Source organism: Aedes albopictus, chromosome 1 (assembly GCF_035046485.1).
Source record: "Aedes albopictus strain Foshan chromosome 1, AalbF5, whole genome shotgun sequence".
Classification (NCBI taxonomy): Eukaryota; Metazoa; Arthropoda; class Insecta; order Diptera; family Culicidae; genus Aedes; species Aedes albopictus.
The window spans coordinates 216,963,404-216,990,096 of NC_085136.1; the positions used below are offsets into that span (position 1 = coordinate 216,963,404).

The window sequence follows — 26,693 nt, forward strand, 5'->3', positions numbered from 1 at the left end:
GATCTGTTGTTTACAATTTTTTTTTGACGATTAACATCGTTGAAGGATGAAAATCAACTATGGCGAATAATTGGTACTATAGCCATAATTGGAACACTTACCCTATATCTAACTATCTCGAAAATGTCATAATTCTCACTTATGTTTTCTCTCATATTTGATTAAATTCAAACTTTTTCATTCAGTAAGGTCATGCTGAGAGTGTCTGGCTTCGATTCTCGGTCGGTTCTGCATCTTTTCGTAAGGGAGAATCCATAAATGAAGTTACATTTTTGCTGTCTATTTTTGAAATTCTAGCCCCTTTAGAGAATTTTCCCATACTGAATATTTCTCTTGATACATACACTATCAAAGAATCCCCTTCGCCCTCACACGAAGTAACCCTACTAACAAAAGTAGCTGCATAAAAGCTTATGAAGCAAACGCTCTTGGAAGGAAGCTCTTATAAACTCTTATACTGCAAAAATGTTAGCTGGAAAGCCACGCAGGAGCTCCGGTAAAATTATCTGGAGGATACCAGTCTTAGGAAACCCAAGACACCTCCTAAGAGGAATATCGGAAGCAATCCAGGAAAGAAGCCTTGGGGAAGTCCCTGAAGGAATCCCGGGAAAAAACTCAAGATGAATACTGAAGGAATCTAAGAAGTACTTTAGAATACCATTTAGGAATCCCTGCAAGTATCCTGGAGAAATCCCCGAGGAAAAGTCCAGATAAATCCCAGGAGAAATCTCGGAAGGCACCCCTGATGGAATTCCGGAAGGAGTCTCTTACGAAAAGAAGAAATTCCGGGGGAGAAATTTCTGAAGGAATCATTAAGATAATCCCGGGAGGAGTCTCGCGAAATGAATTCCTCAAGGAAACTCGGGAAATCAATGAAGAAACTACGGGAGAAATTTTTAAAAGAATCTCTCAGAAGAGGAATCCCCAAAGGAACATAGGGTAATTCGCTAATTGTTGAACACTACCCAAATGTTGAACAGTTTCTGAATATTTTATTGTAAATCTTACTTAAGTAATTTTCATCCAACGTAAACGTGTGATGTAGATGCATATACATATGGGTCACGATATTGCTCAAATTAAGTTACAAAATTATACATATTTTTCGTCAAAAAAATTGATTGAAAATTTTGTACCGCTGATGACACGAAAACTGCACAATTCTTAAGATTAATTTTAAGAAATTACTGTTACGAACTAAGCTTTGCGGGCAAATCGACCACAAATATCAAAGGCACACCATAGTAACAAGAACTGGAAGGATGTCATTAACGGTTAATTTAATTGGAAAAAAATATTTTTCTTATCACACTATCATTATACATCCATGATCCAATTGTTGAACACTGGCATAACCTACGATGTTAGCATGACTGCTAGATTTTTTTTTCAGTTTATCTAACCGTACATTTCGTGGGGTTTCAAAGGCGTTCTAGGGATGTTCTAGGGGTGTTCCAGTGGGCTTCAGAAAGATTCCAGTGGTTTTCAATGGGTTTCAAGGGCGTTTCATAGGTGTTCAAGAAGAATTCAGAGTGTTAGGGGGACCCAGGAGTATTTCAAGGCGTTCCAGGAGGCTCAGGAGCAATCCAAGGGTTTTCAAGGGATTTCAGGGTCGTTCCATGAGTGTTCTTGGGGGTTGAGTGGGTCCCATGGGTTTCCAGAAGAGTTTCAGGGGCTTTAAAAGGCGTACTTTTCTCCTGTCGTTTTCGCTTATAATCAAATCTTTTCAGCCATTTTTGCATCTAGTCATCTTTAAGCCGATTTCAGTCCACTAGCGCTCTCTTCAAATGTGCGATTCTTTGTCATTTAAATAAATTGACACTTGCTCGGACTAGCTGGGTACAACAAAAAACCCGGAAAAACTCCGCCAGGGTGAAAAAATATCGGATGTCGGGTCAAAGTCGGGTCAATTTTTATCAAATGTTGGACCACTGTTGGATCCACATCGGGTAACTGTCGTGTCCATGTTGGGTTTGGTGGCCAAAATAAAAACAGGTGAATGATAGGTTGATGTCGGGTTATACGTCATCAATTACGAACAAAGCTTCAACTGTTCAACAATTGGCGAGAACCGTCCAACATTAGGATGAGCGAGCTTAAGGAATCGTTCAACATTTGGGTTACAGACTTCCCCAAGGGGTCGGACAGCTTGATGATATCGGGGTTAATATTGGTTGATATTTTTAATATTTATTAAAACCATTTGTTCAATCCAAGTAGCTCCCGTTTTATTTTCAATGTACGTCTGTCATAAACCAATCTGTTGCAAAGAAATAGCAAACATCGAAGGGTAATGAATTTCAGCGATATCAAATGATAATTAATTCATGAGTTTCTACGACATAACTAACTATTTTTACACTTTCAGATACCCATACAGTAGAGAAGGTTGTGCGATGAAATTCATAATTTTTATAACGTGCCGAATTGTGGATAGAACCAATTTTCTACATCACCACTCAACTGGATGTCTCCTGAGCGATTTTCTCCTTGGTCACACAGATAAAATAAAATAATAACGCTTGTTTTAAACGGTATGACCTAGTGAAACCATTAACAAGAATTTTACTATTCAACAATGTAGCGATTTGCAACAGTTTTTTTTTTAATAGCTACAATCCGAGAAAAAAAACATTATGAAAGAGATTGGAATGTGTACAGCACGATACGAAACACAGAACACGGATGCCCATATTTAGAATGATAGGATGCAATTCTAGCTAAGACTGCTGCTTGCTCAAGACCCACTCAATGAACGTCTTGAAATAAAGCATGAATCCAGATGCTTGTGCACAAGTTGGAATTATACGGTTGGGTGGCATGGGGTAGATTACAATCGTGAGCGCTTCGTTTACCAAATTGATTATTTTATTGAAATGCTATCGCTGATTCGAACTACAAGGAACTACATATGCTGATTCGTCTAATCACTTTTCAAAATCATTTGACATCCCTAATAGAAAAATATGATACAACGTGCTTAACAACCATTTCGGGCAATCATCTTGTTCATACAGGGAATAATACAATCATTCATCCTATCAGCAGTGTATAATACATTTTTATTAGGGATGATAACAAACAAAACGAATGTCGCAGCACACTTGATCAATTTGATGATATTTCTGTTATTCTGTTATAATCAACGCACCCCCTGGCCGTGGCCAATCTGCGTTGTTTCGCTGGGCGATACGTCTACCAGTAGACTTGTATCTGCCCTATGCTAAACCGATTAGCATATCAAGTCCTTTCCACTGATGAGTAGGCTCGAATGTCCCGCCCCTCCCTATAACCCATAGGGGGAAATAAGGAGTTTCCAGTTTCAAGTATTGTATTGATTATGACACCAACTCTTTCTATTCCTTGGGAAAAAAAATCACTAGACTTGGATTATCAGACTACTATTAATAATGAACATAATTAAGATACAAGTTTACATACACAATTGTAAAAGCATACTTTAAAGTGAATTGAAAAATGTGAATAAGATAAATTGTAAACTATTTCGCGGCGACACGAATGCTTCAATAGTGTCATAAATAATGGCGCAAACAAATAAATAATTGATATTGAAGTATGCATATTGAAGTATTTATCTATTAGCAAAGTAGTAGAAAGAGTTGGGTGCCTGATTATAAAATTGTTGTACTTATCTTGTGTGTTTCGGACAAGTCCCGTTTGTGTTGGCCATTAGGACACTTCTTGCTTCAAAACGGTCGTTTCTGGAATGGAAAGAGAATAATTGGCCGCACAACTCCGCAAATGGGCGGCCCGCACATATTAGTATAATGTTGCAATGATTGAAAATAATAGAGTATAATTGTTAATCTATATGAATACTGCTACTAGTTCAGGTTTCTCACCCTCCACGATTCTCTAGATACTGTTATAGCGTGTTTGTTGTAAATTTGTTAATAAGTGAAGCCTCCAAAACAGTTACGTGAAGTTGTATCAAAATTCTACAGAGTGTTGGGGAAGGGGAGGGGAAATAAACATACTTCTTCCTACACTTAGCAGTTCGGATCTTCTGTTCACACTGTCATTCCAACCTTCTTTCAGTGTGAAACGTTTCTGGATCTGGAACGGGTGGTATCACTTTACGCTACTCTTCCATCATGAACATAGATAACTACTTTTAAAAATAAAAGTTTTGTCCTACTACCTATTTTATACCTGAAAGATGTTAATTGGTCAAATGTTTCGTTCAGCAAGTCTATGTTCATATTGATGATACAAACTTTTATTAATGAGTAATAATGTTGCTCACAGTTGTGAGGCAATATAACATTCAACTCGTTGAGGGCAAGTTATGAACCTGCAGAAAATTTCTTATTAGGCTGTTACCTCTAAAACTACTAAACACATATTGAAACGTGAAATTGTATTGTAATAATTGATCCTAATCTTAACCCTATCACTGGAACGCGTTTGAAGCAAATTGATATTGCTAATGATTTGGTTGGGCATTAAAAGTTTTTTTGGTTTCGACAATAGTCACATACTATACCCTACGACATTGACGATTCTATTGTCTATGGCTCACCTATTTCGTGCCACCCAGCAGGGACTTGGTCTGGTACCCAATTCAGTATATCCGCTCCACGTAATATACCGCACCTCTTTTGATTTGTGATATATTACGCGGAACATTACTCTCTTCATTCGGATAGCGGCTATGTAACCCATTGGATTAAAAGCCTCCATCAAACATGAAGCGATTAATCGGAGACTGAAGACTCTATACCAAATTTGGCTCAGAGACAGGTAATCAGTGAGGTCAGTTTTTCTCGTTTGTCAGAGACGATTGATACGTATTAAGACAAACTTTCCACTGCATCTGCCAGCAATAATCGGTGATCGATCAACATTCCGAGTACCCCAATTTACACAAGAATGCCAAGGATCACCGCTCATGCTTTACAATACAGTTGGAAAAACTAGAACAACACCTGGCCACAATGATGCATAAAGCACTAAAGCGGACCGGAAGTGTTGGTGAGCCAGCCCCCACCATCAATTTGATGATATTTGGATTAATATTTTTAATATTTCTGATATTTTGATCCCAGATCGAGCTGTCCGCCCCCTTGGACTTCCCATACAAATTTTCTATTTTCTCTTAGAAAATTGAATTTAAGGGATTACAAATTCAATGGGCATATAAGGGATAAGTAGATCTAGACATTCACTGGATATTTTTCAACTAAAGTGGAATTATGCACGGAAAAACAAACGAAAACCAAAATGCCGGTACTAACCGTTCAACAATTGGCGAATTACCCTATATTCTTTCTGAGATTCCTTCATTGGGTTTTTCCGGGATTTCTTCCAGAATTCTTTCAGGAGTTCTTCTTGAGATTCAGTCAAGAATTCCTTTGGGGGTGATGAATTGGCTAATTGGCTAATTCATTTACCTGATAGCTAATACATCACACCCCCAAAAAATGCCTGAATAGGGATAGAAAATGTCACGGAACTTCATGAAAAAATGTCATGACATTTTTTAATTTCTACTATTTCCGGTAGTAATTTCAATCCACGATCTTCAACAGAGGAATCCGTAAATGAATCTCGGGAGCAATACCTGAAAGAATTCCGAAAAAAGTCCCGGGAGAACACAAAGAATCCCGGGAGAGTCCTATCTCAGCCCAGAGGAGGAACCTATGAAGGAAAGTTTGGAAAAAAAATGAATAAATCCCGGGAGATATCAATGAAGGAATTCCGAAAAATCTCCAAAAAAAATCCCGGAAGAACTCCCTGATCAAATGCCGGAAAATATCAAAGGAACCTCGGAAGAATTCTATGATGGAAGTCTTATAGGAATTCTGGTAGGATTTAAGAAAACAGTATTCCGGGAAGTAACGGAATTCCAGAATGAATTCCAGAAGAAATCCTTGGCAGATTTATGCAGCAATCCCAGAAGAAATCCCTAATGAAAATCTAGGTAGGTTCAATGGAGGAATCCCGGAAAGAATCCCTGTGGAAACCGCTGAAAGAATCTTGGGAAAACAAATCTGGTGGAAATTTATAAAAGAATCTCGGAAAAATTAATGAAGAAATCCCAGGAGAAATTTTGAAAGGAATCCCTAAATAAATCCCCGGGAGAAATAAATAAAAAAAAGGAATCCAGAATGCAATCTCTGAAGGAATTCTGCGAAGAATCCCTGATACAATCCCTGGAGGAATCCTCGATGGAAATCCAAGAGATATTTCTAGGCGAACATTTGAAAAGGGCCTATCTGCTTTTTGTAAACAAACATGTTCCTGTCTCTGCAGGACCCATCGGCATCCACCCACGCACATCAATACCCTTAACAGATAGCTTGAAGAACACTCTTTCTGATGCGGGTGTTGTTGTACGTGGGTGGATGCAGATGGGCCCTACAGGGACAAAACCATGTTTGTTTACGCAAAGCAGATAGGCCCTTTTCAAATGTTCGTCTAGATTTCTAAAGAAATCCTGGGATAAATCCCTAAAGAAATAAATCACTGCGGCAAGCTTTGCATGTAGACCAAGATATACATGATTTGAATTACATCAGTGCCCTCTGCCATCTACTGCGGAATTTTTGAACTAGGAATAGGTATTTTTGACAAGTCATAGCTCTTTTAGACTTAGGGCCGATTTCTTCACCCTGGCTTAAGCGTTAAACCAGGTTTAACTATATGGGTAAGCCTGGCTTACCGGTTAAGCCGAGGTGAAGAAATCGGCCATTCAACGATTTGATTGAAGAAGTCATCTTTATAACTTTACACTGAGTCAAGATTTTTATAGATTTTTCCTAACACAGTGTCACCTGTTCGAAGGATGTCTCAATAGTTTTCGTGAATCTAGAAAGTTAAGTAACTAACCCATATAAATACCTAAATGATAAAGAATTCGTGAAAAAAAGTTTCAAACAAGGGTTATTTGAAACAATGTAGTCGATCAGGATAACCTTTTTAATAATTTAAATGTATGCTGAGATCATGCTCCAATGAACAAAAGGAAAACAATGCATTACAATATTTAATTAATGATACCTAATCTCCCATGATATTCATTTCAAATGGACAACTGTGATAGGATTGATAACCACCCATAAATCCGTAGTACTTTTTTATTCCAACTACTTAACATACCTCTTCAAAACGAACGCGCCATTTGTTCACGTGCCACCAGCCTACCGAGAAATCCAGGCCGCCGGATGCAAATACATACCTGTAGCAAACCTGTCCTTCTTAGTTGTGGCCGGACAAAAATTTCGAAAGGAAATCGGTTGGCTTGGGCTCGACGCTCTCCTTCCAGTAGCGCATGATGTGACCCTTCTGTTTCCAGATCGAAACCGATTCCTTCAGTTCCATTTGACCCTGCAGAAATAATGGAGAACAAACAAAAACAGTTGATGTGGGTTATTCTAGAAAAAGTACTCTGATAAAAATGGAAATTTGATGTTTACAATGATGTTATTAATACAAATTATAAGATGTTTCAAAGATTACTTTTAATTGTATGTGTATAAATATTTGGCAGCAAAATGAGGAGTCGACAACCTGGAGCTGGAGCGTCCAATATAGCTCTGGTCCTCGCAAATTCCCACCTCATGCTTTTACGGGTCAGTCGATGAAAAAGACTGCCAGTTAAGAGTTATGTACTTAGCTGGTAGTGCAAGCCTGGGCACTGTTGTCCTTCTGACTTCAGCTAGATTGACAAGGTGCGCGCCGAGCGTCTGCCCACCAAAGAGGTGCGGCCAAACAGCGTCTGTTCTGGTTTCCAGCGGCTGAGCATGAAATGCTCCTCCTCCGGAAGCTATATATGTAGGTGGCAGCCCCACTTTACACCACCACGAAAAATGAACGATACTCTCGGAAACCGAAGACAAGGTAACGAAATAAGGACTATGATTGGAAACTCAGTACCTGGAACGCAGGACCTTGAATGAAGCTGAACGAGCGGCCTTTTGGATCGTAAACTGCAGAGAGTTGGTGTGTGCGTGGCAGCTATTCATGAACTGCGGTGGTCCAAATGGGGCCTCCAGTTAGCCTAGTGGTTAAGGCTATGGATCGCCAATCCGGAGACGGAGGATTCGATTCTCGTTCCGGTCGGGCATAGTATTGTACTTGCCTCACAATATACAAATTAAAATGTACCAGCTTAAAAATCTACACTGCAAATCTTGTTCGATTGCCAACCCGAAGTCCGTGTACGTCGCCGATGATCTACCTCTCACTACATCCAGCCGCTCGGTAAGGGGGATCCATCTATTCTCACAGGTAACAGAGGCCACCCATCTACATCAGCAATCAAGCCCTACTGTCAAATTTTTATACATCGCCGGTGATCTGCCCTACTTCATCCAGCTGCATGATTTGAGACAGTATTTAAATATGTTAAGTATTTCTCTATTATCACTTTTTTAACTGCTGTTTGTTAAATGATTTATATAGTGAATTTTACATGAAATGTAATAACTGTAATGTAGGTTAGATTAAAGACACACTTCCTTAAAAGAGATTTTTTTCTAACTGGAAGTGTACCTGAATTGTACATAACATTTGAAAAGAAGAGTAGGGGGAACGGGAAACAGATTAAGCTAGTTATGTGTTGGAAGCCGATCTACGCGCGGATCTGTATAAATTCGAGGACTCGAGGCAAATTCTTAACCTTCAGCCTGATTAGGGGTTTATGCGCCGATCAACGACAAAACCGATGACGTGAAGGATGCGATTTACAAATGTTTAGACAAAACCTATGGAGAATGTCTAAAACACTGAGAGCCAAGGGCTGAAAGTCTCTTTAATAAAGACAAATCAATCAATAAAACACCGAGTTAAGATTGTGGTGATCCAAAAGCAAGCAGGATTCCGTGTCGGACGATCCTGTGTGGACCATATTGTCACGATCCGTATCATTTTGGAGCAAATCAATGGATTCCAAGAGTCTCTCTACCTAGTGTTCATTGATAACGAAAAAGTATTCGACCGTCTCAACCACGATGGGGCGCCCTCAGGGTATCCTCGAGAAAATAATCGGCCGCATTCAAGCACAGTACGGGGCATTTTCATGCAGAGAGCTGCCCAAGGGTTTCTTGTCCGGTCGTCGCTGGAGTACGGCAAGGATGTATACTCACGGTGGTCCCAGACCGTTATTATAAAATAAAAAGCCCACCATTCGTTTTCTATTACTATCCTGTATGTCTGAGCAAAATTTGAAAAAAATAATCGTAGGGCCCAATTTTGAGTTAGATCCTTTTAAAAGGCGTAAAGCCATATATTCAAAGAAAAAATGAAAAAAATTATGTACTCAGCCATTTTTAATGACTTTGATGATACACTTTGACAAAGAATTGTAAAGTAAAGTTTTTATTCAATTTTTGAGAAAATATGAACATTTTTGTAAATTGAGATAAATAAATCAAGCATTCAATTTTTGAGAAAATATGAACATTTTTGTAAATTGAGATAAATAAATCAAGCATAATTTTTCAAATCGACGCATCTAACTTTTTCACTGATCTGATTAAATTCATGGTCAATGTTGACGACCATTTCACTAAAATAGTTTTTATATAAAAAGACTTTTCATAAGTTTTTTCGTGCTTTACATCACCAGGGATATAGTATGCACTAGGTAAGAAACAAAACCTACTCATTCCATATCATTTTCACAATGAATTTTAACAAAAATACACATACACCAGGTTGGTTAGAGATACGTCATACCAGATACGTCGTTTTTGTATGGTGCCAGTTTGGTGTATCTGTTACTTTGGATTTTGGCTAGATACGTCGTTTGGTTTTCTCATATATCAAAACTCAAAACGGTGTATCTATCAGTAAAGTTGTAAACATCAAAATAGTTAGATACGTCGTTTCGAAAAATATGCTTAGTTAAACAAGTTAAGCAATAAATCATCAAACATTGATGTGGATTCTTTAATTTGCTTTATGAATCATACATGCAGCAGAAAACCCGGATTTGTTTTCATTTGCGAGTTACGTCGGATTGAAAAGTTATGCTTGAAATGTTTCAATAACGTTAGTAACTTCTAAAGTTCAAATACGTTAGGAAAATCGTAAATGTATATAAACAAAAAAGGAAATGAAGGGAAAGCTCATAAAAACTAGTTTAATTTGCACAAGAAAAAAAACGAATAAAAAGATGATAATCTTAGATTCTACTTCTTATTATGGAACAAAAACTTATCATTGTATAACAAAAAAGGGCGCAGTAGTCGGGGATTCCATGAAATAATCTCGAACTTCATACGTTACTACCAGTAGGGTAAATGATGATGGCTGGACCAGTCCAAAAACTGATCATGGTTGGACCAATTTAAAAAAATAACGATTTTGTTAATATTTTCAAGGAAAAATGACCAGATTTGTTGATACAGTCAACTTATACTGACTTTCCTTAGTTTGCTGGGAAATCTGTTGAAAATTGACGACTTTGAAGAGACCCACTCTAGGCACAATCTAGACTTCAAAATAACTCAATTTGCACAAAATATATTCTCCTTCAAATTCGTTAACTTTTTGTGCTATACTATTGCGAAAATTTGTAATCTTCACATTGCTGCATTAAAAATTCATTATTTATCATTGAAAATCTCATTAATTAGCGAAATTGGACACTCTGATTTTGATCATGGTTGATCCTACGTATGATTTTGGTTGGACCAGGTTGGGCCTAACCGTTACCATGATGGTTGCTATGACCGGTTCAGCTTGTTTACAGTTCTTTTCGCGCGCTGACAATTGAAAGTTTTGAAGTAAATATTGCTGACTGCACCCCAAATTGGACTGACACAATAGTGTGCACACACCTTCAAAGTGTGATTGCAGCGCAGGGTCAAGTCGGATCGAGTTGAGGTCTTCGGTGCACTTATTCCTTGTAAATGGAGGAATAAGTGCACCGAAGATGTCGAGACGATCCGAGGCAAATGTGCACTTTTATCACACTTTTTAGGCGTACCAAAAAAAAGTGTGATAGTCCAATTTGGGATGTAGTCTGCAATATCAAAGTGCTTGAATTAGAAATCAGATGCTCGAAGCAATCTTTTAGAATGTCGTGTGCCGTGCGATTATAGTCCTGTTCAACGACGCAGGTTGAACTTGCTCGAAGTTGCTGCATCTTGCTCTTACCAATTTGTCATCAATCGGGTAAGAGCGGGATGCAGCAACTTCGAGCTAGTTCAACCTACGTCGTTGAACAGGACTTATGTGTGTGATTTACCGTGTCGATATACAGATATACACCCACGGAGTGGCCGGGAGCACTCCCATGGTCCGGTATTTCTGTGAAATAACAACCAACCTTATTGCATGCGCGGATGTTGGCTTTGCTTTTATTGGGTGATAGGATCACCAACGCCCCACGCTATTTGGGGTACCCAGTTTGGTGTTGGCGGGCTGCAAAACTGTGAGTCGATAAGGAGAGCGTCCAACATAGCTCTGGTCCTCACAAGTTCCTACCTCATGTTTCCACGGGTCAAGCGATGACAAAGACCGCCAGCTAAGAGTTGTGTGCTTAGCTGTTAGTGCAGCCTGGGTACTGTTGTCCTTCTTACTGCAGCTAGATTGAAAAGGTACGACGTAGACCTGTGCGCCGCCGCGCCACGCCGCCGCCGCCGACACTTTTTGCCCCACGCCGACGCCGACCGTGATATCGGCGGCGCGCCATACGCCGATGTTCGTCACGCCGCCGATTTTCATTTTTCACGCCGGTGATCAGTGCACGAACAAAATTTTGTTTACATTGAGTTGAGATAAAATACTAAAACTCTTTCGAAGATTTCTCTAATATTCCAATCAAAGAATTCTTCAGAAGTTCCTTTAGAGATCTCTTCAGGAGTTTCTTCAAAAATGTCTCCAGCAGTTCCTTCAGAGATTCAGGGATGCCTCTAGGAGTTTTAACATGCTTTTTTTCAGAAGATCTCTCAGGAAGATCTCGACAGGAGTACGATCAGATTTTTTCAGGAGGTCTCTGGGATTCCTCCTAGAAATACATCCGAGATTCATCCAGAAGATTCATCAGGGGATCCAATAGGTGGTCCTTCAGAGATTAGTCAGAGAGTTTCTCCAAGGATTTCGTCGGAAATTCCTTCAGGATTACATACAGTAGTTTCTTCAGGAATTAGTCCAGGAGTTTCTTCAGAGATTCCTCTAGGAGATCTCCCAGGAATTCCTTTAGAATTCCAACAATGGGTTTCTCCTGGCGTTCTGTGTTCTTCAGAAATCACTCCAGAAGTTCCATCAAGGGTTCCTTCAGGAAATCTTTCCTGGAATTTTTTCAACAATCCCTCCTGAAATTCCTTCAGGGATTCCTCTCGGTATGCCTCATGGAAATTTTTCAGGAGTTCTTTTGGGGATTTATCTAGGAGTTCCTTCAGATATTCCTACAGAAGTTCCTCCATAGATTCATGAGCATTTTCAAGGATTCATGCAGTATAGTAGTTCTTTCAAGGAATGCTCCAGAAGTTCCTTCGGTGACCTCTTCAGGAGTTCCTTCAGGGATCTCCTCAACAATTCCAGGAGGGTTCAGGAATGCCTCCAGGTGTTCATTAGGAATTCCTTCAGAGGTTCTTTAAGTTATTTAAACAGAAGTTCGCTCGGGTATTCTTTCAGAAGTCCCTTCAGAGATTCTTTCAGGAGGATTCATAGATGCCTCCTGGAGATCCATCAAGAGTTCCGTTAGAAGTTCTTTCAGGAAGAAGGTCATAGACATTAGTCTAGGAGTTCCTGCAGGGATTCCTTTTGAAGTTCCTTTAGAAATTTTACGTTGTAATGCCTTTTCCAGTCTTGATAAATTTCAAATACAGCTATTATTATATCTTGTCCGACGTTTCGGTTACATTTGGTACCTTCTTCAGGGACTCAAATATTGCTGATTTTTCGTCCAGTGTTGTTCTGTCGAACAGCAATTAACAATTTTTGGATTCGACTGCGATAGAATTTAACTTTGAAATGGCTTATCTAGTCTTGACAAATTCGAATACGGCTATTTTATTAAGTTCTTTTAGACATTCATACAGGAGTTCTTACAGAAATAAGTTAAAGATTTTCTTCATAGATTCCTCCAGGAGTTTCCTGGTTTCATGAAGATGTTTCTTCAGAGGTTCCTCCTGAATTTCTTCAGGGATTCCTTCAGAACCCAACAAACATTTTTGCTGTACAATAGTGGAACAAACAACTCTTAAGCAAACTTTAACTTAAGAAACTGTTATTCAGCTAGTTCTGTCACATGGGAAGTTCATTCAGAATCCTACAAGATAACCTTAGGGGATTCCTCGAGAAGTTCATATAGGAATTCATCCATGAGTTCTTCAAGGGATCGCTCTTGGGATTCTTTCTGAGATTTTTCCAGGAGGACTTACGAGTCATATCAGAGATTTCTTACAGGAGTTCTTTCAGGGAATCTTGTTAAAGTTCCTTTAAAAATTACCTTAGGAATATAATCAGGCATATCTCCAGGATATTATTTAGGGATCTCTCATGGAGTTTCTACAAGAATTCCTCAAGTATTTCCTTCTGGAATTCCTCCAGGAATTCTTTCGGGGACTCCTCCTGACAATCTTTCGGGAAGATTCCGCTGAAAATCCTTCAAGAATTTCACCTGAAAATTGCTACCGGAATTCTTTGGGGTATTTCCCCTGGCATTCCTGCAGCAATTTGCCCTGTAATTTCTTCGGGGATTCCTCTTGGATTTACTTCAGGGGTTCCTCATGGACTACCTACGAGCATTCCTCCTGAAATTCCTACGGGAATTCCTCCTGGAATTTATATGGAGATTCTTCAAAGAAATCATTCGGAAATTCCTCCTGGAATTATTTCGAAGATTCCTCTTGGAATTCCTACGGGAATTCTTCCTAGATTTTCTTCAGGGTTTCTTCCTAGACTTCCTTCAATACTAGACTTAAATCATGGATTTCACCAGAATTTCTTTCAGAGTTTTCATTTGATACTCCGTCGTGGAGTTCCCCTGAAATTTTTCCAGGGTTTCCTCCTGGAATTTCTTGGATAACTTCTCTTAGAACTCCTTTGGAAGTTCCTCCTATATTTCCTCATGGAATTCCTCTAGCAGTCCTCCTGGAATTCCTTCGATAATTTCTTCTAAAATTCATTCGGGATTCTTCCTGGAATTAATTTAGAGATTCCTTCTAAAGTTCCTTCGGGAATTTCTTCAGAAATTACTCCTGGAGTTCTTTGGGGATTCCTCTTGGAAATCCAATAAGGATTTCGGTTTGAAATCCTTCGGGGATTCCTCCTGGAATTCCTCCAGAGATTCCTTCTAGAGTTCCTTCGGAAATTCCTCCTGGACTTCTTTCTGGGATTCCTCCTTGAATTCCTCCGGGGATTTCTCCTGAAGTTCCTTCGGAGATTATGTAAGTTTTTGATTCTGATACACTTAACACGTCTGCTTTAGTTGCTGGTTGCGAAGGAAGAGAGAAAGGAATGTATACGAATGAATGACGTTACCACATCGCCTACTAGATTGCATTAGCTCCAATGTTTACTGAAGGTACAGCAACCATGAACAAGGTACAGCAAATATAGTTTTATTGTGATCGTCAACCATGACGTCAGACAATCCTCAACATACTCCCCCGCCAATAACTCATTTCAACGAAGGCCATTGACGGTTGAGAATCCTTATTCGTTATCAGCAAATGATAACCAATCCATCTAATGGGTAGTACGCAGATGGCAAGAAATTTATTGGCCTATCTCGATGCGTGGAACATTCAGGCAAGGAATCGTTAAAGAACTAATAAAGCGCTTTATTCCGGATCCTAGAACGGAGCTGAAACGAAATGTCAAATCAAATGGGGCTTGCTGTGTTAAATTTCTTGACCATTCCGGTCACGGAAAAATAATGCACTAAACGAACCTCGCATAACAAGGCACTGTTGATCAACCTTTAAAATGAATCCCTATACACAAACAATCACCCGTTTATCAGTGTTGTTCAAATATTACAACTGATATAATGTGTTCATTCCATGGTTCATTCCTATCCTTATTTGTCACTGGACTTTCATATACATCGCAGTTAATGTCGTACACCTACGGCTATCTAAGGATCGAGCACATTGCCGGCAGTACACAATACCTTGTGTGTGTCCAAATGTAGCGTATGTGGTGATACAATGCGACTAATCAAGGCGTGAATTGATGGAATATCCCTGAAATCTACCATCTTTATTTCAGATCAATGTCAACATCTCTTCTTAGCTGAATTAAGTGTGACTGTATTGCAGGCAACCCGATTGTTAGTTTATTTCACATATTCCCGCAAATGCCGGTGATTGGGCACCTCCTCCTGTCGCGCTCCTTAATGACCAGTGGTTGTTTTGAAGAATAACTGAGGCAACTCTGATCATATCAGCATGATGATCATGTATAACACCCTCTGCTTTTGATTGACCTCAACTTGTATTCAAAGTGTCTTCGTCTTGGGGTCTAAAACTCGGCCGTCACCCCATCCCTCAGCTCAGATTTGATAAGTGAACCATTAGCAGTCCCTCTTCTCTTTCGTTAGTTCTGTTTCAATTACCAAGTGTGCCCATGTACCATCGTCGAGTCGCATGGTTCACGAAGGAATACAAAGAAGACACTCCAATACAGACAAGCTGCGGCGATGCGCATACATCGCCAAGTGTAACACCCTCTGATGCTCTCTTCGGTGTATTGGAACAACTGTGAATATACGTTATTTTATCATTATTCAACACACTTTCGCTTCAATTGTATTTATGATGTTGCAGGTTGTGTTGTCATAACAATCAAGATGCCAATTGCGTTCTCGTATTCAACCGGGAAAGAGAATGAATAGCATTTCGGGAAGCGTTCCCGAGCACATCGCTTCACGATTTGTTACATTCATCGAGTGTAGCACAAGCTGATTTTAACCCACTCAGTGATTCATGATAACATTCCAAACTCTGACTCAGCTCGTGGCACATCGTCGTGTCCAAAGTACGCACCTCAACATCAGCAACAACCATCCACTGCTGAGTGTCTCGTAACACAAATAGTAATGTGAACGAATAACCACCGCACAACTGCATCATACCAAAACAGACCTTGGGTGGCCATCATGCTGTTGAAAACTTCCCGAGACCCTCACATTTGCTGATAGGCTGCCAATTACTCGACTGATCCACCCTTACACATATGTACCATTGCACCCTCTCTGACGACCTCGACAATGCCCGATGAAACACCTGTAAACACGTACCTCTGGTAGTCGTTGCATCTACCCAAATGTGCCACCACAAATGGACGTCAATACTGTAACAGCAGTGAAACCACATCAAACACACAAGACTATGGGAGTGCTATCTGTTCCTTATCGCATTGAACCGCTTTGGTTGTTCTAGCGATCCATTTATGCTAACAGGACTTCCATTTGACCGATCCGTAATTGGTTTTGTAAGATTGAAACGCTGATGTTTCAACAATTTGCGATAACGAAGAGCTCCCACCTCTGGTCCTACCAGGTATATGCCAGACACAATCCTGCAACGACCCCTAGTAGAGAACAAACAATGCCATACACAAACTCAGATGAACCGCTCGCTGAATTCCATCTATCCTCCCTCAATCAATTTTGTAATGTTTTCAGCTTTGCCTCCGATCATATACCCCTCACTTGCAAAATGATCAAAAACTGTCTGCCCTTCTGATGAACTCCTCCAATCATAACGGCCCTGACATTCACGTTCACGCCAACGCCAAAACATACTCCACTCTTGTATTGCACTATGCACACACAACTCCTCCATGCACAATCATTGGTGTTAAATTTGGTCTGTCATCATCCTGTCTCAACTCTGTCAATTAGAAAAAAGTCCCTGTTCTCAGATTGCCCAACACTATACCAGGAGATTACAAGTAATTTAATGCCGACCCTCACACTCGATGACAAACCGTCCTTACGGGGAGCACACAGCTTAAATGGAACAAAGTAGGCCTCTCAGTGAAGCCTCCGACAACCGTCCAAACATGTGCTGTCTGACTTATGCGTCTGGTCTTACGGGGATTTCAAACTGTAAATGTCTTTACTCCGCATGTTGGACAACAAAAACCTTTCCAATTCTGATTCAAGGTTATCAACCCAACCCGGGTGTTCAATGTACATAAAAGATGATCAGGATGTTATTGTCAACCTATGCGTTGATTTGGCACAACGATGCATATGTCGTTAACACTTGCATCTAACACAATCATTAGAGATCCCACGATTGTATCGCTCTCGCTAGACAATATAACCCTCGTGTCGCTCCACCATTCAATTCCGAAACTGAAGAACATTGTCCGAACTCAACTGACCCACGTGCTAATTGCATCCAACCCAGGCGTTGGATGCAGAATTCCAGAAAATGTGATCCAAAAGCCAACCTCAACCCATGCGTTGATTTGGCATAACGACCCACGTGTCGTTTATAATTTCATCCAACCCAGGTGTTGGGATATTCCAAATGCATAACGACCCGTGTGTCGTTTTCAAATTCATCCAACCCAAGCGTTGGGATATTCCGAATGTATTAATTCGACCCATGCGTCGATTGTACTCAACCCGAGTGTTGAATACTTAGATCAACCCACGTGTTGATCTGCCATTGCGACCCGTGTGTCCTTTTGGATTTGTGTTTCATTCGGCCCTTGCGTCGATTGTTGTATTCAACCCTGGCGTTGAATTCGTAGATCAACCCACGTGTTGATCTGCCATTACGACCCGTGTGTCGTTTTAATGATAGCTCCAAGGAGAAAGTTATCAGCGTATATGTTTTTGACCTAAGAATCGCATGTATCCAACTCTGGTGTTAGATAGCTAAGGTTTCATCAGGCTCTTCAAAAGCTAGGAACTGGGAAAATTAAGAAACAAATTACCTCTACGATAAATCACCAATCCGGTTCGAAGGACCAAATGTAAGTTTTTGATTCTGATACACTTAACACGTCTGCTTTAGTTGCTGGTTGCGAAGGAAGAGAGAAAGGAATGTATACGAATGAATGACGTTACCACATCGCCTACTAGATTGCATTAGCTCCAATGTTTACTGAAGGTACAGCAACCATGAACAAGGTACAGCAAATATAGTTTTATTGTGATCGTCAACCATGACGTCAGACAATCCTCAACAGATTATTTCTAGAATTCCTTCGGAGATTTCTCCTAGAATTCTTCCTTGAATTTCTCCTATTATTCCTTCACAGATTCTTCCTAGAGTTGCTTCTGGGATTCCTCCTGTAATTTCTTCAAAGTTTCCTCTTGGAATTCCTTTGAAGTTTTCACTTCCAAATTCTTCGGAGATTCCTCATGGAATTCCTCCTAGAATTTCTTCGGGGTTTCCTTCGGTGAGTCCTCCTAGAATTCCTTCGGGGATTCCTCCTTTCTGAGTTCTCCTTGAATTTTTTCGGGGATTCATCTTGGAATTTCTTCGGTCCTCTTAGATTTTTTTAAGAATTTCTCCCGGAATTTATTCAGAGATTCCTCTTGGGTATATTTCGTTGGTTCGTCCTCACAATTCTTCGGGGATTATTTCTTGAATCATCCTTGAAATTCCCACTGAAATTATTTTAAAGATTTTTGCTGGAATTTCTTTGATGTACTGCTTGAACTCCTTTGAGATACGCGCAGGTATTCTTTCTGGATTTTCTCTTGGAATTCCTGCGGAAATTCTTCACAGAGTTCTTTCGGGGATTTCTTCAGGGATGTACTTCCTGTACTTCCTTCGGGGTTTCCTCTTGAAACTCCTTCGAGGATTCCGGTTGGAGATCCTTCGGAGATTCCTCCCGGAATTCCTTAAAGGGGTTCCCCCTGGGATTCCTGTAGGAATTTCTTCTGGAATTCTGTCGGGTATACCTTCTGGACTTCGTTTGGGGATTTCTCCTGGCATTCCTTCTGGAATTTCTTCGAGGATTTCTCCTGAACTTCCTTGGAGGATTCCTCCTAAAATTTCTCCGGGGATTCCTCCTGCACTTTTTTCAGGGATTCCTCCTGGACTTTAACGAGGATTCCTCCTGAGTTTTTTCCAGAGATTTTTCTTGGAATTCCTTTGAGGTTTCCTCCTAGAATTCCTCTTGGGGTTTCACTTCAAATTTCTTCGGAGATTTCTCTTAGAATTCCTTCGAGGTTTCCTCTTGGAATACTTTCGGTAATTTCTCCTAGAAATCCCTCAGGGATTTCTCCTGGAATTCCTTCAGAGATTCCTCTTAGATATTTTTCGTTGATTCCTCTTAGAAATCCTAAGGGATTCTTTTTCGAATTCACTTCCCACTGGAATACTTCCGAGGATTCTTTATGGAAATCCTTTGGGAATCCCTGTTGGGATTTCTCTGGGGATTACTGCTGGAATTTGCTTGGAATTCGTGCTGGAATTCTTTCGGGATTTCCTTATGCAAATTCTGCGGGAATTTCTTCTGGAATTCTTTCAGGGCTCCCTCATTGAATTCTTATGGGCATTCCTCCTGGAACTCCTTCCAGGATTACTCCTAAAATTCCATTTGGGATTCCTTCTGAAATTCTTCCGGGATTCCTGCTTTAATTCTTTTGGGGAATCCTCTAGGAATTCCTTCGAGAATTCTACATAAGTTTTTTATTTGACAAATGAACTCAAGAAAAAAAACATCTGTTTGACACTAATGAATCAAACAAGATGTTAGAGCATTGGTTTCTTTTTGGCCAAATACTTCATCCTATTTACTGGCATAATAATAATTCATGCCATGAATGGTCATGAAAAAGCAAAGACTGAACTACAAATTCTACAGCGTCGAGACAACTTCTTTGTTTCGCCAATGTTCACATTACGGTCAAATTTTGGTCACGCCGTTTCACGCCGCCGCCGCCGCCGCCAAAAGCTGCCACCGGCGTGACGCCGATGACGCCGCCGCCGCCGGCCAAAAATGGCCCTCACGCCGCCGCCGAGCAAAATAAAGTCGGCGCACAGGTCTAGTACGACGACGGAGGTACAGCGTCTGTTCTGGCATCCAGCGGCTCAGTAAGAAATGCTGCATCACGCCCAGCTAGATCCAAGGTGGTGTAGCCCCATCAGCGTGATTGTCCCAGTGTTGGTTGGGACGTTAAACAGAACTGGCACGATGGCCCTCCGGCGAGACAGGAGTGTTGGCGTAGGCCCAATAAGCCACCCGTAAAAATCCCCATTGCGAATAACATAGGAGAAAATCCGACTCGATACAATCGGCAAAGACCCACGCGACGAAATAAGGACTACGATTGGAAACTTGGAACATGGAATTGCAAGTCTCTCGGTTTCGCAGGATGTGACAGGATAATTTACGACGAACTACATCCCCGCAACTTTGACATCGTGGCGTTGCAGGGACTTTGTTGGACTGGACAGAAAGTGTGGAAAAGCGGGCATCGAGCGGCTACCTTCTACCAAAGCTGTGGCACCACCAATGAACTGGGAACAGGATTCATAGTGTTGGGCAAGATGCGACAACGTGTGATCGGGTCGCAGCCGATCAACGCAAGGATGTGCATGTTGAGAGTTAAGGGACGTTTCTTCAACTACAACAGCATCATCAACGTCCACTGCCCACACGAAGGGAGACCCGACGACGAGAAAGAAGCGTTTTACGCGCTGTTAGAGCAAACATACGATGGTTGCTCACCGCGTGACGTGAAAACCGTTGTCGGCGACATGAACACGCAGGTAGGAAGGGAGGAAATGTACAAACCGGTAATCGGGCGAAACAGCCTGCACGCCGTATCGAATCGAATGAAAACGGCCAGCGATGCGTAAAACTTTGCAGCCTCCCGTGGTATGGTAGTCCGAAGCACCTTCTTCCCCCGCAAAGATATCCACAAAGCCACCTGGAGATCACCCGACCACCAAATAGAAAACCAAATCGACCACGTTCTAATCGACGGTAAATTCTTCTCGGATATAACCAATGTCCGCACATACCGCAGTGCGAATATAGATTCGGATCACTACTTAGTCGCTGTATGCATGCGCTCAAAACTTTCGACAGTTATCACCACGCGTAGAAGTCTATCGCCGCGGCTCAACATCGAGCAGCTGCGTAACGTAGAAGTGGCTCAAGACTACGCGCAGCAGTTAGCAGTGGCCCTACCAACGGAAGAGAAGCTTGGCGCAGCTATACTTGAAGATGACTGGAGGGACATCCGATCCGCCATAGGTAGTACCTCGGCTACAGCACTAGGCTTCGCGACTCCGAATCACAGAAACGACTGGTACGACGGCGAATGTGAACAGTTGAAAAACGAGAAGAATGCAGCATGGGCGAGAATGCTGCAACACCATACGAGAGCGAATGAGGCACGTTACAAACAGGCGCGGAACAGGCAGAACTCAGTCTTCCGGATGAAGAAGCGCCAGCAGGAAGAACGAGATCGCGAAGCGATGGAAGAGCTGTACCGCGCTAAGGACACACGAAAGTTCTACGAGAAGCTGAACCGCTCGCCCAGAGGTTTTGTGCCACAAGCTGACATGTGCCGAGATAATCACGGGAATATTCTCACGAGCGAGCGTGAGGTGGACGAGAGGTAGCGGCAGCATTACAATGAGCACCTCAATGGCGACGTTGCAAGTACCGAAGGTGGCGTGGTAACAGATCTTGGAGTATGTGCACAGGACGAAAGATTTCTGGCCCCTGACCTCCAAGAGATTGAGGAGGAGGTTGGCCGATTTCAAAACAACAAAGCCGCTTGAGCAGATCAACTTCCAAGCGAGCTTATAAAATACGGTGTAAAGTACTGGTGAGAGCACTACACTGGGTTATTACCAAGATTTGGGAGGAGGAAGTATTGCCGGAGGAATGGATGGAAGGTATCGTGTGTCACATCTAAAAAAGGGCGACATGTTGGATTGCGGGAACTACCGCGCGATCACACTACTGAGCGCTGCCTACAAGATACTCTCTCAAATTTTATGCCGCCGTCTTTCACCGATTGGAAGAGAGTTCGTGGGGCAATATCAGGCTGGATTCATGAGTAAACGCGCTACAACGCACCAGATCTTTGCCATCCGCCAGGTGTTGCAGAAATGCCGCGAATACAACGTGCCCACACATCACTTGTTCATCGATTCGTTTAGTGAGTTGTCTAGTTGAATGTCGGGAATTTCTTGAGAATGAGAATATTGCCGACTGTTTTGACATCGCGCGAACGTTATCAATCCTCGCAATATTTTTGATTTTCTGATCTTTCATGATCACTAGTAACGCTTGCAAACATCTGTAGATGAGAGCAGCAGTATTTCGAAATTTATGTTTTTGCTGTACAGTATGACAAATTATAATGTTGTTTATATCTGTGGAAAGAATCAGACCGTTTCTAGTTTGCAAATCTGATTTCATTGATCAAAATTAATAATTATCTTAAAGATATATCGTCTAGCTCAAACCTTTGTAGGGGTATGTGGCGGGACCATCATCATCATCATCATTTCAAATCGGCATATGATACAATCGATCGAGAACAGCTACGGCAGATTATGCACGAATGCGGATTCCCGGATAAACTGATACGATTGTTCAAGGCGACGATGGATCGAGTGATGTGCACGCTCGAGTTCCTTCGAATCTGGCAGAGGGTTATGGCGTCGCGTACCCTCACTTTTTACCTGTGCACCGACCCTAAAACTTACAGGAGATTTATGATCAAAATCTAAATAGAAATGAGTGAAAGCAGTTATTCTTGTCATATTCTAATTATTACAAGCAAATTTGTTCAAAAAAATTCAAGAATTTATACTTGGTGCACAGGGAGTTTTCGAACGGAAGGTGTTGCGTACCATCTACGCCGGAGTGCAGATGGAAGACGGGACTTGGAGAAGGCGAATGAACCACGAGCTGCATCAGCTGCTGAGAGAACCAACCATTGTCCACACCGCGAAAATCTGGAGGCTAGGTGGACGGGTCACGTCATCAGGACGTCGGATAGCAACCCGACTAAAATAGTTCTCGAGAGTCATCCGACCGGTACAAGAAGAAGTGGAGCGCAGCGAGCTAGGTGGGTCAACCAAGTGGAGGACGATCTGCGGAGCCTACGCAGAGTGCGGAACTGGAGACAAACAGCCATGGACCGAGTGGAATGGAGACGACTACTACATATGTATAGCATAGGCCACCCAGACCTCAGCCTGATCGGTAAGGTAAGTATGATGTCATCGAGATGTACTGGAACTCGCCTCCGCCTGGGACCGTCTTGACACCAGAGAAAAGCCGGTTGAATTGGAATATGCCTTTGCGAGTGAGAGATCTTCTTAGACTCTTCTGTGACTTCTACTTGTAGATAAGCATCGGATAAATCGATTCGAGTGAAGTACGTCTAGTCTTGCCCGCCAGCTTCGCAAATTGGTCCTGTGGACACGGTAACGGATGTTAATTCTGTTCCAAAGCTTCATTTAGTCCGGTAAAATTGACTGCGCAAATTCTCACTTTGCCGTTCGGTTTTCACACAGCACACACTTCACAATACAACCAACTATCAGATAGTTATTGCTCTTCCCATATCTTCAATATACATAATACGAAGCCTCCAATAGGTACTACAATCTAACTCCAATCTAAGCTAAGGTGCTGCAAACCAATTTGGTGGTGATTTAATGTTGTCTTAAGAGCAAAATAGTCATTAGTCAAATCTGGTATCTGGCCAAAGTATACGTTTCATACAAATTGCGAAAATTTTGAATGGACAAGTCTTCGAGAGAGAATGTGGGAATTGAGATTGCCAAAAAAAAATGAGTACGTAGTTTATAGATAGCGTTATTCATTCATTCATTCATAGATCTTTAACTCTTCACCTACCTTAATTACAAGCATATCGATCACCCGAATGTCCGTCACGTTCTTGTGCTTGAGGAACTCCTCCCGGAGCTTCTCGCGGCATTGCTCTACTGATTTCGGGATATCGTAGTCCATCACTAAAAGTAAACAAAGTTCTTCATCAAACAAAAGATCCATCGGCCAAGTTCAAGCGAACATCTCTTCCTCTAGATCGAAGGATGCTATGACATAACACGCCACTGAGCTCATGGGAGGAATCTCGCTGCCCAAATACTCACCGATGTAGGGAATCTGGCGGTACCAGGCCTTGTACAGGTTGAGCACACGCTTCCGGGCTTCTTCCCGGTCCACCGACAGGATCGGGCGCACGTTCTGCACGGCCCGGCGAACGGCTTCACGGCTGGCCATATTTTCTTCGGTTTCGGAAACTTTTCCTCGCGAGCGAACGAACAAGACGACGGCGACGAGTTCAACCAGTAACCAACAGCAGATGATGTTTTGACAGTTGCACGCAAGATGACGATGTGTGGGTGTGTTGGCAAACCGCGATTGAGTGACTGCAGTGAGGGGTGTTCAGTATTTCGATATTATGGCGGCGGGGTAACTCACGAAAATGTCAAAAGTATCGATCGGTGCTGATCATAACAATCGAGACTATCAAGACCACTTAGTGGTAAACATTGTTGGAAATCGTAAAATTTAATAGTTTATGGTTATTAATTTATTATATTGTTCGTTCAGTTAAGCAGTGAAGATAAATCAACTTATTCACAAGGTGAGCAACAAAAGTTACGTCCAGACTGTAAGTAATATTCCATTGCAATATTTCGACCGAAATTCCGTTCAACCGCAGAAATAATATATCGACCAACATAACACAGTGTGTCAGAATGGTAAAATAAAGGTCAAAAATAAAAAGAACCATATTCCTTAATGTTGCGTTCGATTCTGTAAATGTTCACTTTCATATGTATCTACTGCCTGTTTCTCGCCCAGATATGCCACGGATTTGCTTCGTACCAGGGTGTCGCACCCACAAGGACTACTACGAACGGGGTGTTAGCATGTTCTCCTTTCCGCGCGATCCCGACCAGCTGAAGGCCTGGAATAGGGCCTGCTCACGTGAAGCGGACTACCAACCGCCACGGTATGCGTGCATCTGCGAAAAGCACTTCGAGGCCGACATGCTGAAGGCATCCGGTCGGCGGATCTTGAAGGAGCATGCCGTGCCAACAAAGTTTCTCGATGGATGGAAACCGGAAGTGGAAGATAACGTTTCGAAACCATTGTCTTCCGGTGGAGGAAGGTTATATGCAAGGGACGATGGGTCTAACGCATTAGAGGTTGAAGAAGTGTTACTCAATGAAGCTGTGGATATGGAACTGGAGTTCTCGCCCTTGAAAGCGGATATGTTCTGCCGTGTATGTGGAATTAAAACTGAAGAGGACAGTACGTATGCTTTGGAAGAGTTGCAAAATGAACAACAAGTCGATGATGTGTTCAAAATGTGTATGTTGGATAATCAAACGCTCGAAGAAGCTACATCAGTTTGTCTCGGTTGCTATAGTGAAATCAAATCCATAGTGAACTTTGTTCGAAAGTGTCACGAAGGACAACATAGGCTTCTAGATCAGCTAAGTGAACAGATGGAGGTGCCTATACCTGAGCAAAGCGAAGATGACGAGGAAGACACAGAGTACAGTGACGAGACGACCAACCAAAGTAACGAAGATGACTTTGGAAAGGAAGAAAGGAAAATTGCTCGTATGGATCGATACATTGACAAGCTGATTGTTAAATACAAATATGCCAGAGATAGACCCGGGGTAACGAAAACCTGGGAATGCTTCGACTGTGGTGAGGTGTTTCAACGTCGTAATCACCTGGCGAAGCATCGAAACGTATGTACGTTGGTCGGAAGTGAAGACTCGAAGCGACGCGGACCGTTTCGCTGTGAGTTGTGTGATAAGCTTCTGAGCACACTGCCTGGCTATCGGTATCACCTTATGAAGATGCATGACAGCAACGTGGAAGATGACAACTATCCGGAAGAACTACGCTCCTTAAAATCTAACAAAGTCGTCACCTGTCCAATTTGTTCGGAAAAGTTTGCCACAGCGGCCAAGCTGAGATACCATCTGCCCAGCCATAAAAGTACCAACCAGGGACGTGATTCCGAGGGTAAAACCGGCGCGACTCAAACGTCCAGCAATGCCATGTGTACTATCTGTGGCAAAATGATTTCCAGTCCCGCCGCTTTGGAGGTTCACATGAAGTTCCATTTGAAGCAGAAGGATTGGCAGTGCGACCGGTGCAACAAACAGTACTATACAAAGGTAGAGTTAGATGAAATCATTATGGGACCTTGGCTATACATAACTAACCGTTAATCTTCCGAACATTTCAGGCAGATCTGAAAAAGCACGTTTTGTCCGAACACGAGAGGATAACTTACACGTGTGAGAATTGCGGCATGGTCCTGAAATCAAAGATCACTTACACACGCCACAAGCGTATACATGACGTGTCCCTACAGAAGGCGTGCAGTTACTGTCCAAAGAGGTTCACCACTACAAATTCGTTGAACAAGCACGTCCAACGAAGGCATCGGCCGCAAGAAATGGTGCTATCCGAAGAGACTCAAGAACATAAACAAATGCACGGCAACCGAGAAGCTCGTTGGGATAAGTACGAACAGGAAGAAACCGGTGTGTACCAGGACATCATCGAAGAAGAAGTCGTGTCCGAAGCTGAGTTGACCATAGAAGTTGATTCGAAGAACGGCATCAAACAGGAGGCAGTGATGGTTGTTGAAACATTCGAATAGTAGTAAGGTAAATTTATTTGTGATGCAAAACTATTTATAACGCAAAAATAGACAATGGAGCTACCTAGTTCAAAGGACCTGTGTGTCCACATATCAA

At 41.8% G+C, this 26,693-nt stretch overlaps 2 protein-coding genes across 3 annotated transcripts; one reads left to right on the forward strand and one right to left on the reverse strand.

Moving 5' to 3' along the window:
* Positions 1 to 7,086: 7,086 nt before the first annotated feature.
* LOC109400116 (NADH dehydrogenase [ubiquinone] 1 alpha subcomplex subunit 6) lies at positions 7,087 to 24,267 on the reverse strand. The gene is made up of 3 exons (XM_062846228.1): positions 24,048 to 24,267; positions 23,791 to 23,906; positions 7,087 to 7,350 (listed from the first exon to the last, which is right to left on the reverse strand). Exons 1-3 carry the CDS (start codon positions 24,175 to 24,177, stop codon positions 7,222 to 7,224), a joined length of 375 nt encoding a protein of 124 aa, XP_062702212.1. The 5' UTR covers positions 24,178 to 24,267; the 3' UTR covers positions 7,087 to 7,221.
* Positions 24,268 to 24,397: 130 nt separating this feature from the next.
* LOC109621593 (zinc finger protein 728) lies at positions 24,398 to 26,693 on the forward strand. Of its 2 annotated transcripts, none has more exons than XM_029851768.2 (3): positions 24,398 to 24,544; positions 24,766 to 26,105; positions 26,177 to 26,693. In XM_029851768.2, the coding sequence occupies exons 2-3, from the start codon at positions 24,768 to 24,770 to the stop codon at positions 26,594 to 26,596; spliced, it is 1,758 nt and encodes a 585-aa protein (XP_029707628.2). In that variant the 5' UTR covers positions 24,398 to 24,544; positions 24,766 to 24,767; the 3' UTR covers positions 26,597 to 26,693. The 2 variants fall into 2 exon arrangements, with proteins under 2 accessions (XP_029707628.2, XP_029707629.2); XM_029851769.2 differs by having other exon boundaries at positions 24,418 to 24,571.

Excerpts from the sequence above, each read along its gene's own strand:
- LOC109400116 (XM_062846228.1), bottom strand. The coding sequence starts at position 24,177 with ATGGCCAGCCGTGAAGCCGTTCGCCGGGCCGTGCAGAACGTGCGCCCG. Across the intron at positions 23,907-24,047 it reads CCGCCAGATTCCCTACATCG|TGATGGACTACGATATCCCG; the intron begins GTGAGTATTTGG and ends GTTTACTTTTAG. Across the intron at positions 7,351-23,790 it reads TCGATATGCTTGTAATTAAG|GGTCAAATGGAACTGAAGGA; the intron begins GTAGGTGAAGAG and ends TTATTTCTGCAG.
- LOC109621593 (XM_029851768.2), top strand. The coding sequence starts at position 24,768 with ATGCCACGGATTTGCTTCGTACCAGGGTGTCGCACCCACAAGGACTAC. Across the intron at positions 26,106-26,176 it reads ACAAACAGTACTATACAAAG|GCAGATCTGAAAAAGCACGT; the intron begins GTAGAGTTAGAT and ends CGAACATTTCAG.